The sequence below is a fragment of the Halichoeres trimaculatus genome, unplaced genomic scaffold, assembly GCF_033239565.1.
Source record: "Halichoeres trimaculatus isolate MK-OKI-2021-1 unplaced genomic scaffold, fHalTri1.1 fHalTri1_scaffold_10, whole genome shotgun sequence".
NCBI lineage: Eukaryota > Metazoa > Chordata > Actinopteri > Labriformes > Labridae > Halichoeres > Halichoeres trimaculatus.
In genome coordinates this window covers 27159276-27177584 of record NW_027437187.1, presented here as the reverse complement: position 1 = coordinate 27177584, position 18309 = coordinate 27159276, and the positions used below count along the sequence as shown (strand labels likewise).

General features: G+C 39.1%; 1 protein-coding gene across 18 annotated transcripts in view; it reads left to right on the top strand.

Moving 5' to 3' along the window:
* Positions 1 to 3711: 3711 nt before the first annotated feature.
* LOC141795967 (pleckstrin homology domain-containing family A member 5-like) overlaps positions 3712 to 18309 on the top strand; it is a 101346-nt gene continuing 86748 nt past the window's right edge. For all 18 annotated transcript variants that reach the window (XM_074676790.1, XM_074676789.1, XM_074676786.1 and 15 more), the window contains exons 1-3: positions 3712 to 3838; positions 3939 to 4015; positions 5397 to 5454. In XM_074676790.1, the coding sequence (XP_074532891.1) occupies positions 3747 to 3838; positions 3939 to 4015; positions 5397 to 5454 (227 nt within the window). In that variant the 5' untranslated portion in view covers positions 3712 to 3746. The remainder of the gene's footprint in view (positions 3839 to 3938; positions 4016 to 5396; positions 5455 to 18309) is intronic.

The following is an 18309-nucleotide window of genomic DNA, read 5'->3' as shown; positions in this document are numbered from 1 at the left end:
TTTGGTGAATCTCTAAAAGAAATCTAAATGAATAAACAATTTGCCGGGTTCATGTTTTTTCTCCTTCTTCTCCATAAATTTCCATTCTCTCTTGTGTGCAGCTGTGTTTTTAAACACTTAATCCTACACATCTTTTACCAGCTCTACCTTTTTGCAGAAAGTCAAACATTCCTCGTCACTTTCTGCTGGCCTCCCACTTAAGTGTAATAGCTTGCTTGAGTGCTGATGATAAGCAACGGTACAGAGAAGCATTTATCACTCACCCTGGCAACTGTGCACTGTGGTTAAGAAATGCCTGCTCCTGCCAAAAAAAAGTACATGAACTGACCTACACGGTTCGACTTTCTGTTACTTCAGAGCTGTCAGACCTTTGACATAAAAGTTCTTGAAAATTTGCACACAGCTGTGAAGTTCTCATTAAACAAGCAGCTCAGAAGAAAAATAAGTAAATTAAAAGAAAAAAGTTTTCTCTAAAATAACTTTAAAAGCTGTTCTTTGCAAGAGATTGTAAATGCCTTTGTCCCACACATGAAGTTAAAGAGGGGGTATTGTCCCTTTTAGTAGGCTTTATATTGTCCTAGCTCTGCACAATTTGCAGGGAAAAACCACCACTATCTTTCTCACATTGAAGTTTTAGAAAACTCTTAATTCAGCCTCTGTCTGAACAGCTTTATTTTAGTTACTCCCTCTTTAAGACTTCTTTCTACACAAACCCCCTTTGTTCTGATTGGATGGTCCTCTCAAAACTTGTCAGGCAGAGCTATGGGCATACCCTGGTGTTGAGGCCCATCCCTCCAATGTGTTACTGACAAGTTAGGATCCTTGTGCGATGACCTCATAATTTCAGCAAGTCTTGTAAAGAACTTGTGTTATTTTAAGAACGGACCACTTTCAGCAGTTTACAGACAGAATCCAGAATTCCTACAATATAGGAATATGTAGAGGTCAAAACATGTGCACACCATTAGTATGAACATTCAGCATGGTCACATTATTTCTGTATTAATTACAGGAAAGCATAATACACCGTCTTTAACCTTTGACAAGGGGGTCAGAAAATTATTTCCCTTGGCTTTTTATTATTAGGGATTAATTATCTGTATCTGGATTAGATTTAACAGATTACTGATGAAATTATAAATTAAAGTGTGCTGCCAGTGTGTCTTTCCTTCTGGGCCTGTTTTTGATCACCACTCTGACTCCTCTAGTGACCCGCCCACCTATCTGACTGTCAGGCCGACACAAGACTATGTGCTGCATTTGCGTTTAACTGGTTCAGTATTAACTCCTGTGCATGCTGCTGAAAGTTTATTTCAAAAATATGTTGGAGAAATTCATTTTTTCTTGTTAAAATTCTAGATTTTGAATAAACAGAAAGTGTTTTATTTTTTCTGTGAATGTGCATATTGGTCTCATGAACAACGAATAAACAGTACCGGTATCTATCAAGTAAAACCTACATCAGTGGAGCTATACTATGATTTGAAGAGCCAGAAAATAGATAAAGTGTGTGCATATTTCACTTTTCTTTTCCGAGTGCTATAATGATTAGAAATGAGTCTACTGTGAAGATTACCTGATGGAAAGCTGAGAGGCATGGACCCTGGCTCTCAGACAATACCTCACTCACAGATCCCATGTGTATCAGACTCTAGTACAATCATTTCCACCCTAATGGATCTTATTCAAAGATACTCTGAAAGCAATTATAGAAAGGATGAGGCTTGGGGAAGTAGATTGTACTCTTTCCCTTATAAAGATATTTCTAAGACTTCAAAAAGTTTCAAAAGCAGTAGGAAAAAGAACTATGTACAGTTTTGATCAGAAGGTTACAGATTGACTGTATATAGCTCTGCGTTATGCAACAGAGCCTCTGCACTCCTCCTCAGAACGATGCCAGGTTAATCCAAGGGGCATACAAAGCTAAGCTTTTGTGCAGTTTTGTTATGCTCTTTCTTCTCAAGGACCATTGTCTCTGCTACCTGGGGAAAAAGAAGCAATTCTTTTGTATGCCACACAACCAGCAAGCTGTGCTGCTCTGCCTCAGGTTGGAGAAAACAAAGAGCTCAGTGTTTGACATCCGACTACAAGGGGCATCAGTGCCTAACTCTACCCCTCCCTCAACACTCATTCTCTAAAGTGGTCGACCTAGCATTTGGCAGGTACGTCATGTCCCTCCGCCACCACCAGCTGCCTAAAAAACAGTGGCTTACCATGTGTCATATACACAATACAACACAATGCCAACAAACAGGCCAAGCACAGTGGTGTTGGATGACTTCTCTTTGTGTGGTGTGAAAGGCTGATGCTGCAGTTTCACAGCACAGTGACAAAAGGTAGAAACCAGTAATCCAAAGGCATGGTTGGTGCAGTGCAGTGTGTTTGTGTGTGTTTGCGTGCGTGCATGGGTACGCGCATGCGTATGTCATCATGCAAGGCTGGATTAATGTCCAGGCAAAGCTGACAACTGCCCAAGCAGCAAACCTCAATGTTGAAGTCAATGCAGAGCAAACCACTGCAGATTCTCAAGTCTGCCTCAAGGAGCTGATGAAATTCATTTAACAGACAAACAAAATAATAATTTCACCCTATTACAAAGAAAGGTTTTGGTCTCTGTTGCTTGAAAATTGAAGGGGAGTTGGGGTGGAGTTCATATTGAGTTTAGTAGGATTTAACTTCAACAAAAAGGTAATTCAGGCTCCAAATATTCCTCCCTATGTGCCTGTCGTTTTGCATATGGTAAACATTGGACAGTAAACAGTTACAGTTTAACAAGAACCCCTATTACATCCTGCCACTTGCATGGTCAGGAAACTAGAATCAGCTTCACGGTTGAAATGAAATTATTATTGAGAGGGCAACAAATTGAAAATTACATCTATTTTCACACAATTTAAAATCAGTGGCGCAAATATGTTATGGTTTTTTAGTGGCCAATAACATTTTGACAAAGAAAAATAATTACAGCATTAGAGCAATAACAATTTCTTGCACTTATTGTAGTATGAAAAAGTTAATTAAAACTTTGTAGAACTGCGATTGTTATTGAATGACTATTTCACTAATTTTTGTGATATTTGTTTCTGGCAAAGTCACAAAATCATTTTTTCTGATATTTTTAAAATTTGTTTGTTGTGGAAGATATTTACTTGATCGTGTCAAATAAAATCCCTATACAAAAGCATAATCATATCTTATTTGGATACTTGAATAATGGAGGGATCATTGATTAAATGTATAACAAATGTGCTCTTTCTTTGATATCAGGTCAACATGTCTGGAGTAAAAAAGGGGGCCCCATCAGATCAATTTTGCCCTGGGGCCACCTATAATGATGATACAGCCCTGCCCCCATATGTAGTTCACACTCAGGAGCGGTGTCTTTGTTTGGAACAGTATACATCCTAAGAAAAGAAAAAGCAAAAATAGCACACATGTTAAAAAAATGTGCAGCTACAGCTTCAAGAAAAGCATCGATAACACATCTTCAATCAAACTGAGGAGAAAGGGAAGTTTTAGAAATGTTCTAAGACGAAGAATACTATTTTGGTGTCAGTCCACTTTCATATTGGACAGGTCTATCCGAAAAATCCTTCTCGGAAAAATGAACAGACAGTTCAGCCTACCTGGCTGCCCTACCCCCTGAGCTCCTGCCCTCCTCTCAGCCATCCGCCGTTGCCAAGGTTTCCGTGTACGCGCTGCCCGCGAGAGCGGAGCCGCGCGATTGTCATACAGTATTGCCAGACATGGCGGCGGATCTACAACCCGAGTGGATTTCTTGTCTCCCTTCTTCCTGGAGTTATGGGGTTACTCGGGATGGACGCGTCTTCTTCATTAAGTAATTGTCTCTCCAAAGGAACACGGCTCGAGTTTTTTCCCCTTTCTAGGTCCCTCAAAGTCGCCGTGTTATAATGACTGCATTTTCCCTCTCTCAACAGCGAAGAAGCCAAGAGTACAACCTGGCTGCATCCAGTAAGTGGCGAGGCGGTAATAACTGGTCACAGAAAAACTCCAGGTAGGTGTCACTTCACCGCTCTCAAGTTTCTCTGTGATGTTAACCGTGCTCGTCGTCATGTCTGGTTGTTGTTGTTGTTGTTATTGTTGAACGTTTCCCCCAAACCGATACTTCCCACGGTGAGAGGGAAACAGAAGCAGTGACAACCGTGCCGTGTCTTAACGCATGAGTGGGTTAGGGTCGCTCGTGCTGTGAAAAGTGAGCCCTCTCATCATGCTCACCTCTGCTTGTGCTGTGCTCGCGCCACATTCCGCGTGAGGCTCGTTTTGCGGTCTGTCTGCACTCTAAGTTGACAAGTGGTCGTTAGCTAACGTATACTTGTAAACTTATGAGCGACGACTTTTAATAACAGCCAGCAGCATGTAGAGTAATTTGGGCTTCCTCTTTAAAATATGACACACTAATGTCTTTCTTACCTCACAGTCTGTCAAAATCTACCTTTAACCGAAGCCGAGCAGCTACAAACATTTGACAGGTAGCTAAAGAGCAACAGCTGCTGGAGACTGAGGCACTAGTAAATGTTAGCTGTAAATCTACAAAATGAGCTTCCTTTCCTCCACTATTCAAGAAAACTCTGAATCAGTCTTTAACGCAGTGTGTTACTTAGCTAAATTAGATCCTTGCAGTATGCAGCTGTAGTGACGTTACCATGTGCCTAACTATGTAGCAGCCTCCTCATTCAACCATGGGTCTCTGCAGAGCATTCCCACTCATATTATTAAACAGCTACTGCAGCCAGAGGAGCTGCAACTGAGGACTTATCTACACACCGTTTTTTCTTCAATTAATCAATGTAGTGTTCAAAATCTGAAGTCTGTAAAATTTCCCATTAACCAAAATCCTTTCAGCTGAAACAGGCAGTTAATTATTTGTCATTTTCAGCAGAATCTCTCCTCAAAAATTGTGATAATCTGTCAGAAGTCAAAGCCCAGTATCTCACAATGTTTCTAAAAAATGTGTGCTGTCTTATGTAATAGCTAATTGTATTTGTTTGGGATTTGGGCTAGTGTTAGGGACTGCTGCTCGGACAAATGCAAGGTAAAGACATTATATCAGGCTTAGTGTTCCTCAATTTAAAGACAAAACAGTTACAAAATTGGGGTGAAATAGCTAAAAACAGCTCTCAATGAATGCTAGTCGCAACTCTTAAAGCCAGACAAGCAAGAAAATGACAGGCATGGCTTTTTTGGGGGGAAATTAAAATTCTCAGAAACCTTCAATTGATTTTCTACATTGACGGTAACATATGTTCATTGTGCTGACCTGCTGTTGCATTTCAGCTTTGAATTAATTGTTAAGAATGCATTGACCTGACTTTAATTGTCATGCACAACTTTTGTTTGCATTCACTTGTTTTTCTCCAACTTTCCCTCCAACACAGACTTACCCACTGGATGGGAAGAAGGATATACTTTCGAGGGCGCACGCTGCTTTATCAAGTGAGTCTAACACACACCCATCATGACCCCAGAGCCTGTTTACAATACCTAAACATGCCACATGCATATCTAAAGCACATGCCTTTTGTATGTAACCAAGCATGCCTTAACTATGAAGAAGAATTTATTTATTTATTGCCAGCTTTACTGCTCCAAGTGAACAAAAACTCTTTGAAATGCTTTGCTGTTTCTGAAAACATGCTGTGTTGTAGAAGTCAATACAGTGTGGTCATAAATTGGGAACCTTTACACCCTATTTCTGTACTGTAGGAGCCTGTCGCAAAGGTTAATGATTACACTGAAACATTGTGCAAATAGTAGACGGGCATGGGCAAAGTGTGGTTGCTGCCGTCTTGTGAGTTGTTTTATTTTATTCAGGTTTCTTGCTCAGAGTTGAGACTACTCAGAAAGTTAGGACAACACATTATATACACGACTTTCTATTTAAAGACCATGTGCCTTAATTCAGCTCTGATCATCTTAGCTCCATATCCTCTTTTGTTTAGTTGGCAGGAAAAAATGTAGCACATCATCCATGTCCACTCAGAAAAACATTTGGCTTGCTCATGTTGTGCAATTTCTGTTTGGGGACAATGATCCACATGAATTACATCAGCCTGAGCTTGGCCTTGTTACAAAGTGGTTCATCTGCAGTATTTTTCATATGCTCAGATGATCCATGCTAGTCTGATGCATGCGGCAAATAAAAAGAGATCACAAGTGTTATTCAGTCAGCACTGATTCATCATCTGTCATTAGAGTATTTCACATCCAAGGATATGAGGGGGGAATATTCCGTTATTCTGCGTGTCTTAATGAAATGCTCCCCTCACACAAGAGGTTTAGATATTCCACAGATGAATTCCTCTGCCAAAAATTACAAGAATGCTTCTGTATGATTGAAGACATTGCAATACAGAGGCTAGGAATTTAGGATATTATGCCTTATTATCCCCACTCAATCCCCTCTCAGCTTTGACTTCCTCATGAATTTGAAGAGCTTTAGGTGGCAGGTTGCCAGGCAGTCCAAATGAAAGGCAGTCATTTTATATTTCAGTATTTTATCACAGCTTCTTTGCACAAAAAAATGAGTCATGGACTACATTCATTAGTTGATCACTATGATTCCAGTGACACAGTAATGTTGAAGTTATGAGCTAATCAGGCTGTCCCCATCAGAGCTTGCAGGCTGTTTTAGAAGCGGAGAAAACATGGTCCTTATGCACGAGCTACTTAAAAAAGACATATAAAACTGCATTCTTTGTAATCAGTTCAATTCAGACATATTTTTTATCAAGAGTGCAGGTTTGTTGGAGTCTAAACCTCTATTGCCATATCTCTCTGTCGATAGGGGTCACTGGCCTCCGCAGGATACAAGATAAACCAGCTGTTTAACAAAGGATTAGAGAGTGCAGACGCTTGTGATTAGAGGGATCTGTGTGAGGTTCAGACAAATATGTTTCCTGAGCGATTTTATTTCACATAGATGAAACAGATGTAATTTGAAATCTGTCTATTATGTTGAGCTTATCTTATGACTAATAGTTATCCTTACAATGAAAAAATCTGTCAATTATTTTTATGAATGATGCACAATCAGTAAGTGAATAAATACCAAACAGATATGAAACCACAATTTTTTTTAGTGTTTAGAATGAAATGTCTTCACCTTTTCTTTTTTAGCCCAAAATCTAGAGACCTTTACTTTATAAGACAGAAAATGGAAAATATAATAAAAGCCTCTTGTGTAAGTTGCTAGCTTCATTTGACTTTAGAAACTAGGAAAGCACTCAGAGAGTGCAGACCTCCTCCAAGCACATTGTGATTGTCACGCAACACTTAAGTCCTACTTTAATGTTATATTCCTTTTCAGCAGACTGTCTGCTACAATTTGGTGTTAGTTGCAGGTTTGTACGATAATTTGTTACCTGACAGTGTTGAAAAATTATGATGACCCAGTACATATTTCATATTATGGATCTTAGTATCCAGAATATTGCCAGAAATTCTTGTGACCTTGTCTTGTATTCTTTTGCAAAGCAATCTGACCATTAATGGTGGAGTTAGATACACATAAGGTGAAAACAGCCCTATCTCACAATGATAAAGAATCCTTTTTAAAAAAGTCCTGGATCCAGACGGTGATCCAGATCACCTCCAAAATTTAATCACTTCTTCCTTATCCCATTTTGAACATTTCCTGTAGAATTTAAATCAAGATCCGTTTGTTACTTTTTCAGTTATGTTGTTCACAGACAAATAAACTCTTCCAAAAACATAACCTCATTGGTTATAACAAACGTTATAATTGAAACATTTAATTTATTAAACGTTCCTCAAATGTGGAAAAGTAGAATCAACTTAGCTCCTGTTTCAGAGCCCTTGCATACAGAGAGCTCAAACTTAGTATTATTTTAAACATATTTAATAGTTTGTTAAGTTTGAGAAACCCTTCACATTTGAAGCCACTTAAATATTGAGTGATCTTTTAAAATCTGCCTCTTTGTAATGGTGTTGGGATGCTCATATTATCAGAAAAAGTAGAACAGTTCACAGCAACTGTGCATTAGCTGCTGGATCACTGCACACCAAAGAAGGCACGTGTCCTTATTTGTTTGTGTGCAAAGAAGCAGCTTAACCATATGTGAATCTTTTCGTCGCCTGTAATTACAAGTACCAGTCATGATAAACAAACTACAGGAAGTCAGCTGGGTGAACTGAGCTCGTTCTAGACTGCAGCTTAACAAATATTATATACCAGACAACACACACAGAGAAACAGCCTCAGGAAACGGTATCTGATCATCAATGTGACCAGATCTGAGTCTAATTAAAAAAAATTCAGGAAGAGAGCAAAGTGGCGGAGCATTGAGTGGAAGAATTTCATTTAGCAAGCGTCCAACACAAAGATAAAAGGCTCGGCTCAGTAGGCTCAGTTTATTTTCTTTCATTGCTTCCTGACCTCTGATTACCTCCCTCTGTTGCTCATCAGTGGTGCTTTTCACTAGTGTCTGCCAGCTTTAGAATTTATTACAATTTGTATTATGGTTGTTGGTTGTTGGCCTGGTGAAGAAGATATTAACTGACACAACGTGTTGCACAGCCTGCTCATTAAATCTGACTTCCTAAATAAAAACTAACACTGGTTTTGTGGCTAGAATTCTAATAATTAGCTGTAACAAGGCTGCTGATGTATTTGTTTTACTTTACTGTGGCTGTTTTTCCCACACTGTTTACCTGCTCAGAGGCGTTCCTTTTTAAAGCTTTTAGGGTTCTTGTCAGCACTTTGTTATTTTCTTATTGAGCTACACTGATAAAGAGGTGTGGTTGAATTGCAGCATGGATCATCTAATCAGTAATTGGTCATAAAGATGTATGGTCAATATTATGAAGTTTGTCAAACCTTGCCTGTTCATTTCTTGGGGCTCATTATTAAGTAATAGGATCTTGTGGACAGGTTTATGTAATAACTGCTGTGAATACTGATCAAAACTATTAGTACAGGTAGCTATTACAGTGTTTTCCCTATATGGGAATATGTGCTGTATCGAAAATGAAATTAACTCGACCTCCAGGGGGGGCAGGTGCCTCTGTCAAGAGGTGGGCTGCCCCTCCTAGGAAACACTGTATTATAAGTTAACGATTCTTGTTTTTTTTTGCATATACATAAGATACAGTGCTTCAAACAGAAGAACATCACACCTCTTCTTTCTACACTCAGCAAACAAAACCTTGATCATTGATTAATTTCTATGACTCAGTCTTCTCCAGTCAGCAGAGTGACCTGGCTCTTGCATGCTGGCAGTGTGGCTCTGCTGTTACCATCAGGTTACACAGTGTGAGCATCAAGGAGCAGATTGTGCTGACGAAGACTGTCCTCTGATGAGACGTGACGGGAAGGATGGAAGGTGCAGATTGTTGGTGTGATTGTGTGGACTACAGGCACGAGATTTGATTCATTTATGTCGCTGTGAGTTGAAATGAGTGAAGGTCAGTGCAGATGGTAATTGAATCAGTCATGGCTTACTGCTCTCTGTAGACTGCACAGCAGCCTTTGAGGGTCCTGGGTGGTTTGTAGGTGGCCCAGAGCCAGCAAAGCTTTTTATTGTTTTTTGGGGAACTACATGGGAAGTGGTCACTATATGCTCTTCCAAAACCAGCGAGCTAACTAGGAAATCTTAATTTTCACATTTATGAAAATTTGAAGACACTCTCAAAAACCATGGTCAGTAATCTGATAATGCTGCTTCTGTTCAGCAGTAAATCATGTCTAAGAATGTCCTATTTTGTTTTCCCAAGAGCACACCCACACATGCAAACACACACATACACAATAATGATACCAGTATTGATGGGTGTGTTTATTTTAAATGATTCATATTCTTGGATGAGTTAAATTGTAAATATATGAAAGAAAAAGTTAGTCTTCCTTTTTTGTTAGTTTAATTAAAAGTAAACTTTGAGTAATTGGTATTCCATGTTCATGTAAACTCAAGTGACAGTACTCACTGATATCAACTTATGCCATTTAGAGGATTCAAAATGAAATCAGACTGAAAAACTTTGTAATGTCCCCAGTCGCCATACTCATTGTCATCGGACCACACTATAATGAATGTTCAGTCTAATTTCTGAGATATGAAATTGCATGGGATTGAAACTGATTTCCTCCACTTGTATTAGGGCTGATTATAATTATTGACCATCACAAATGTGCACCCACAGTACCTTCGTATCTTCTCATCTGCTGTGACTCATTAAGGTGAGTATCAATATGGGTCAATAGCACTCACCTATTAGCCCTAACACATTCAGGTCTTAAAGCCTGTGGCTCTTGGCTCTTGTCTCAGCTGCTGAACTTGGCAATACATCACAGAGCTCTGAACTCTATCCAGACATTCTGCTGCTTCAGTCCTCCAGAAGCTAAAACAATAATCCACACATCAGAGCAACAGACACTTTTTCCTTTAGATTACCTCTTTGTTACTGTGTGCTCTGATTTGAGGCTTTGTACCTTGGAGGCTTAGCTCTTACAGAGCTTCACATCTGTTATTTTGTGTGTTTTTTTTAAAGCTCAAACAAATAACCTCTCAGTTTGTGTCGATTCTGGGAACCCCTGTGGACAAACTGGTACCTTCTATCTCTTTGCTGATCTTGTCCTGAACATGTGTAGAGGGTGTTTTCTCAGTATAAATCTCTTCCTCTTGTCTTTTGACTGATAAAGTACTCACAGTAAATCTTTGCCTCTGAAAAAAGTCAAAAGGCTGCTGTAGCAGCATCCTGTTAATCTAACAGACTCCAGAAGCAGCTCAGAAAATTAATATAACAAGAAATTAAATCAACTATTTTCCTCCTTTTTAATGAATTAAAAACTGATTATATTCAGGAACAGTTTTATATAAACTTATGTTTTCAGCATTTTTCATTTTCATTTTGATGATGTTGCCCTCAAACCTGGTATTTGAAACGTTGAAAATATCTACCGTGTAGCTCTCAGTCTAGTTCAGAACATGCAGCCACCATCATGGGGAAGACTGCTGACTTGACAGTTGTTCTGAAGACATTCACTGGTGCCCTTCATGAGGGGATAAGCCATTAGAGGTCATTGGTGAAGGGCTGGCTGTTAGCAGAGTGCTAACTAATGGAAATTTGACTGAGAGGGGAAAGTGTGCAAGGCAACAGGGATGACTGCAGTGTTAAGAAGACTGTTAAGAAAACTTGAATCAAAAACTGAAGAGGACTTCACAAGCAGTGGACTGAGGGTGGTGTCTGTGTATCAAGAGTCACCACATATAGATGCTTCCAGGCTTTCAACTCTTGAGCCTAAGACAAAATCAGACACATCTAACCTCTGCTAAGAATAACAGAGGTCTCAAGTTTTCTTTTCAGATCAAAGTATTTTTTTGTCGAGAGGCACAGAACACAAGGTACTAGTACTAGAAGTCCAGTGTGGGATTTCCGTGCTTTGTGAAGATTTGGAGTGTCCATGTTATCAGATATTAAAGCACTTAATGCTTCCATTTACTGGCAAACTTTTTGACAGTTTCCTTTTCCCACAGGATTTGGCACCTGCCGACACTGCCAAAACAACTACCAAATAGTTTGCTTACCATGTTACTGGTTTTGGTCTGCTCATGACTCCCACTAGAGAATCTGTGGGATAATTGTAAACTAAAAGCACAGATGAGCTCGAGGCCACAGTGAAAGCAGCTGGGCTTCAATGACATTTTGAATTGCCACAGGCTGATGGAGGTTGACGATTTCTGTGATCTGGGAAAATGTTGAAAATTTAAGACACTGGGTTTCTGATATTCATGAGCTTGCTTAATCCTCAAATTAAAACAAGAAAGGCTTAAACTTTCCACTCTTCATACGGGAGTTTACCTTTGAAGGTCATACAGGGTGATCACTATTAACTTCCCTGTTTTATAACCAGCCCAGAAGTCGTCACAGGAGCCTGAAGTAGCACATGAATGCTGCATAGCTCTGTGTAACATCCTGAATGCAGAGTCAAACAATTGGACGTTTCTTTTCATCACATTTTCTGTGTTTCCCTCCCTTGGGGCTGACTAGTGAATTCAGCAGCCACCCAGAATGCCGTATCCACTTGGTTAGTTTTTGTTTGTGACGTAAACAGGGTTTTGATGAGACTGTGCCATCTGGCAGATTTGTGCTTTCCATTTTATCTCTGTAGCACATAATCCCACATTTTAACTTAAGCTGCAGGACATGATTTGGCCAATTGAGCTAGCATTTTGTTAGAGTGTTTGCTGTTAATGTCTGTTAATGAGGATTCTCGACCTATGGGGACCTTTCAGGAGTGTGTATCATGATAAATGGGGTAATTTCAGATTTAAGGTGCAGAAGGCTTAATATGTCAGTGGAAGAGTGATGACCCTAATTATGAATTTGTTGCCTGGTGGAATGTTTGCAGTGAGTATGTTTATGAAAAGACAGGTACAGATCCTCTGCCAGCTCTCTCTATTTTTGTCACATTTTCTTTGTATGAAACAACCAAGCTGCAGGACCTCAGGCTAATTCAGCAGCACACAGAAAGGGACAGCTGATATCTTGTTTTGAAGGCTAATGAATGAGTTACAAGTTCAGAAGAAGGCTCCAAAAGCTTATCCTCACATTGCTCCAGATCAGGAGTCTCTCCCGATAACCGCCCGGTTATTAATGTTTCATTTGATGACATTTTGTCTGCATCCTTTGAGAGTAATTTGCTGCTCCTGAGTGCTCATCAGTGTAAAGTGCAATATTAAATATAAATATTGTACCAGCCTGCTCCGCAAGCACCACTTTCATTAGGCCGTTCACTTCTGCTGCTGCATTATTCATCACTGAGAACAGAGGAAAACATGTCAATTGAAATCTGAACAATCCTGAAAAATACGTCTTCACCATGTCTGTTTGGATGATTCAAAGGTTTGCTGCCAACGCAGCAGCTAAATGCATAGATAAGGTAGGAGTGTTTGGTTAGTGTGGTATGGATCAATACTCACTTTTGGTGATTGTCACTCACATATGAGTAATCAGATATTCTTTCTTTCTTGTTATTGATAAGAGTTGAAAGTCGTGCATCATGTTGTCCCAGAGACAGCAGAAGTAAGCTCATTCTGCACTTTCTTAGACTTTTCTTTCCAAAAGTTGGCCTGTGAAGAGTCCCTTTTGCTTTCCTTTGAGGCGTTCTCTCTCTGTCCAGATGGCATGTGCAGGACCAGTTGTCAATCTCTTTTAGCTCTGTCCTCTTTAGCTGATTAAAGCACAGTTCATCTTGTATTAACAGACTCTTTATTTATTTATTTTTTGTGAAGGCTAGGTGGTGCACAGTTATCTGTCAGAGCTTTTTAAAGGAAATCAAAACTTAAAAGGAAGGAATTAAGGAGTTAGTGAAATGATAGACCCATTAGAAAAGAAAATGCTAACAACTGAGAATCTCTCGCCCTCACATTGTGATTAGTTAGAGCAGCACTGCTTGCACATGCGTTTTTTTGGGTCTAATGCTAGTATCAGATTGGGGTTAGAGGTGTGAAAAAATAATTATATGGCAATATATCGCAATACTTTGACCTGTGGTATTATGTCGAAATTTCAATTCTTAACATCGATATTTTTGTTAAAATAAAAACTCACATTTTAGGTGTGTTGGAGGTGCAGTATGTCATCCGTACCTCCTCTGCTGTAGATGATGCCAAAGAGCTACACTGCTGTATGTTGCCCATAAACAGTGTATTCAAACTATTTTACTCCTAAATTTGATGATGTGGGTTTTGATGTCATAAACATCAATGTTTCCTCTACATTCTTGGGCCATTTAGTTTAAATTCATTTTAATTTAATTTTACAGTGTAGTGGACTGATAAAATAATACTCATAGTCATGTTTTGTACAATATTAGATTTTTTAGCTGTAACATTGATTACACCAAGTGGCATTTATCAGTTTCACCAACTGATCACATCTGTCTCCCGATAATTTTTTTGCAGCATTAGTTTAATGTCACAGTAGTTTAAGTGACAAACTCGATGAACTTTATGTTTAAAGTTAGTGCATGCATGAAACCCTGCATCTGACTTCCATCATTTCAAACACAATAAAATAGAAAAGTTGTTTTCAATCAAATAGTTAACTGTTAACTTATCGCATTGACTCACAATATTGTGATATCATGATATTTTCATATAGTGATCCAAGTATCGTATTGTATCATGAGCTGTAGAACAGTTCAAGAAAGGGCAAGCTACTTTGGGATAAAATAAACAAAATTAGTCGCACAAAGTCCTTTCCTTCAGACTCAGAGCTATGTCCACAGTAGAGCTTTAAGAAGCACATATTGTGGCACATATTCTTCATGGAGAGTTGTATCAAACTACTACCTCAGCTGGCTAGCAGGGGTGTAACGGTACACAAAAATCACGGTTCGGTACATACCTTGGTTGTAGGGTCACGGTTTGGTACATTTTCGGTACAGTATGGAACAACGCGAAACCATTAGTTTGTTTAGCATGTTTATTAAACCAAAAACTTGCCATTATACAGCGAGGGGGGGAGGCTCCGGTTGGTTGTTAGCAGCAGCCATGATGCACGATTCAGACACAAGCTCCTAAGGCTATGGAAGCTCTTTGATATTCATCTTCTGATTGGCTCACCGTGAGACGTCACGTCCACGTAATATGCACATGATCGCAAAGCACGAATCACAGACCACTTTCTTCATGAATATTAAAACACCTTCCCTGCTCAGCCAATCATAGACGAGTACTCACGTGAATATTAAAGAGCCATGTGCAGCGGCTAACGTAAACTCACTGTACTCGTTCGAATACAGCGCTGTACCGAACCGAACGACCTTATGGAGCAGTTCGGCACGGATACATGTACCGTTACACCCCTACTGGCTAGCATTGCTTCATGCACCATAAAGGTAGTTGGTGTGAGTAAGTAGGAAGACAGGCAAGTGGACCATCAAAACATGTTATTTGGTTAACAGACGAGCTAGTTATAGTAATGTGATGGTGATGGACCCTTGATGGTTTTATTTGTTGAAAGGATGTCCAAAAAAGTGCATCCGTTGAGTTTACATCCTTACAGTTTGTTTCCTCACTGCGCCACTTTTTTACGTTATAGGACCACAGTTTTGTTGTTGTTCTGCCTGCTCTGCTACAGGCTGAGATTTGTGGAACTTGAGACTGAATTTGAAAAGCTATAGTTAAAAGCTGAATTTATTTGCCTTTCACTGCAAATTCAACTTTCTCCGTGCCTTTTGTAAGGTTTCCTTGAAACTTAAACCATATCTATATCTAGTCCCAATAGCACACGTTTTTTTCTCCTGTTCTCTCAGATATCATGGCGCTATCACAGCTCACTCTGCACTGGTGAAGAGTTCAGCCACAGACTGTAAATGAGTTTTCACAGACATGAAGAGGATTTCTGTGAATCTGTGCATGTTTACTCTTCATCAGGAACATAGATTAGACATAGACTGAAATGAAATTGTAAAACTGAATCTGAATTGTGTGAACTAGAAATTAATTTTGTATTTTTGAATTCGAGGAATATAGAAAGTTGAATTTTCAAGCAAGTTTAATACAATTTGAAAGCAAATAAAATCAATTACGGTTCATGCTTTTTACATTCAACATATTAATTTAAATTCAGTTTCTAGTGGCACAAGTCTCAGCCAATACTCTCCTGTCTGAACACACTTCAACACACACTTCACACACTGACACTTAAGGACATCCGTAAAACCAGGTATCTCAACAGAGATCTGAAGAGTGGATTAGCATATGAAAGACTTCAAGCAAAGGGAAATCTTTTATACCAGTGACATCATCTTCAGTGAGTAAAAATCCTGCAGCGTTAGACGACAGGCTGAGAAATAAGCTCAGGTTAATAAACATCTCTGTCCATATTGATTTGCAGAGCTGCAGCCAGCATTTTCAATGATTTGAGATTGAGGGCCGTGGTCTTAATCAGATAAGGAAATCGCAGCAGGATCCCTGTCAGTCTTCAGTAACTGTCAGACTCACAGTGAGGGCAGACCTTGAAGGCTCTTCCTCTTCTCCAGAGAATAATATGAGCTTCTATCAGCGAGCAAAGCTTCATATCAGACCTTCTTATGTAAGCCTGAATATCCAGCCAAAGCAGTGTGAGAGAGGTGACCAAGTGTGTTCAATCAGAGCACAAGTTGAGGTAAAACAGGGCCAAAGTGTTAATTCTTCAATAAAGAACGACACTTTTCATCTTTACATTGAAAAGAAGGGTGATTTAAGCACATATTGATTTACTGTTGAAGTGCCTGCTCTGGTGCAGGAAAGAGCTATTTGTCTGCTAAATCTTTGAAAATGATCCAAAAATACAAAGTAAAACCCATATTATACACAGAAATCAAAGTTGTTATACAGTCAGATCTGTTTGATATTTATTGTCATCCTATCTGTCACCTCGTAATGTGAGTAGGTTAAGTTCTTGAGAGTGTATGAAAGAAACTGAAAGCATCAGAAACATGGCAAACCAGCACCAGTGAACTCCCACTGCTGAAATTAAATTCAAACCCAATCAGAACTAATGAGCTGTGTCCTCTGCAGGGTTGCTGGGGCAACAAATGTTCTTTTTTGGCTTTTTTTGTTCACTGGAGTGAGTATCAACATACAATTTTACCACATTGACTTGTCTAGCTCTTCCTTTCTTGCGTTGGTCGTGCTGTGGAGGTTTATTAAAAGCAAGGGGAGCTGGATCATTCAGTAGATTTACTCAAACTGCAGGCTGTCCTCGCACATGTTGAGCCAGACTTGTCATCTCATCACTGCCACACAAAGACGGATGACCTCATTCACATCTGTGTGCAAATTAGTTTCCAGTTCACTTTACACTCCAGTACAGTGACGATCACTTAAGTGTTAAATAAATCACAAAGATCCAAAGACAACACACAAACACTGCAACTCTAAGCTAAAAAGCTCTTACTTATGAAAACTGAATTAAATTCTGTTTAGATTATGTTTACAGCCAAACTACTGACACTGATGTCTGTGGACTGATCTGATACTGGTGTTAAATTAATAGCCCATGTTTCTGTTGATGAGGATGACTGAAAATCACAATCTGTGTCCCAGACTGTCTCCATCTATCACACACTCTGCAGTGACATTAAATCTTTTCTGAGGACAAGTTGATTGTCTGTTCTAAACAGCATTAAAAATGCACTCCCATCATGTCCTTGACTTTTTATCATGCTGTGAGAGTTGTCTCTTTGAATGATATGCACTCACACAAACCCAATATACCGCTGATCAAGCATGTGTCATTTGTGAAGTTTCTGGAGTGCCTAAAGCTGATGAAGTAAACCTTATAGTAAAGCTTATTTGTTGGACTTGATGTTTTCTTTTCTTTGTTGTGACATTAAAGTGATTGTTTTTTTTTTTTTTTTTGCCATGTTATCACAACCCCTTAATTGGGTTATTCCAGATAGTCACTGCCAACTAATAACCCAGTATTTGAACAGTGCCCCTGCCCCCCCTGCAGACATGAGGAGGAAGACATCCATTAAATTCTGCTTTTTTACCCCTCTGGGATACTTGATTTGGATTGTTACCTCTGATGCACTTTTATGTTTTTTGCTGAATTACCAGTCTACAGGGTATAAAAGTTTACAAATGAATATTAATTTCTGCACATTGGGGCACATGTTTTTTTTTTATTTTATTTTATTTTTTTTTCACCAAACTGCTGGTAAACATTAAAATATTCTATAGTTTAAATAAATATTAACTTCAGTAAATCCATATACTTTTTTTTGCCTTTAATCTAAAACTAAACTAAAACTTATCCCTCAGTAGAGCATGTAGGTTATTATTAAACACTGGCATGGGATCGGTATCAGTCAATACCTAAAGCCCAGGTACCAGTATCGGTATCGGAACCAGAAAAGTTGGATCGGTGGATCCCTAATTATAACGATTGCAAAAATTAGGGATGTCACAATATTACATTTTCACTTCCGATACGATACAGATACTGCAGCATTGAGTATTGGCCGATACTGACATTAATCCGATACGATATCAGCATTAAACTTGCATACTTTTATGTCTTATTTTGTAGTATGTCTGTCATGTTAGAAAAAGCTTGATTAAGTGATATTATTCAAAGAAAGAACAGTAGTCAGCAACAGTAGGTATGAGGAAAAACTGACCCAGTTTATTATTAACCAATGGGTAACAGAAACAGCTTATATTGGAGTGCTTATATCGGAGATTTTAGATGCATTCCGCAATGATACCGATACTTGTTTTTTTGCTGATATCGGACCGATATCCGATATCAATATCGGACTGGGACACCTCTAGC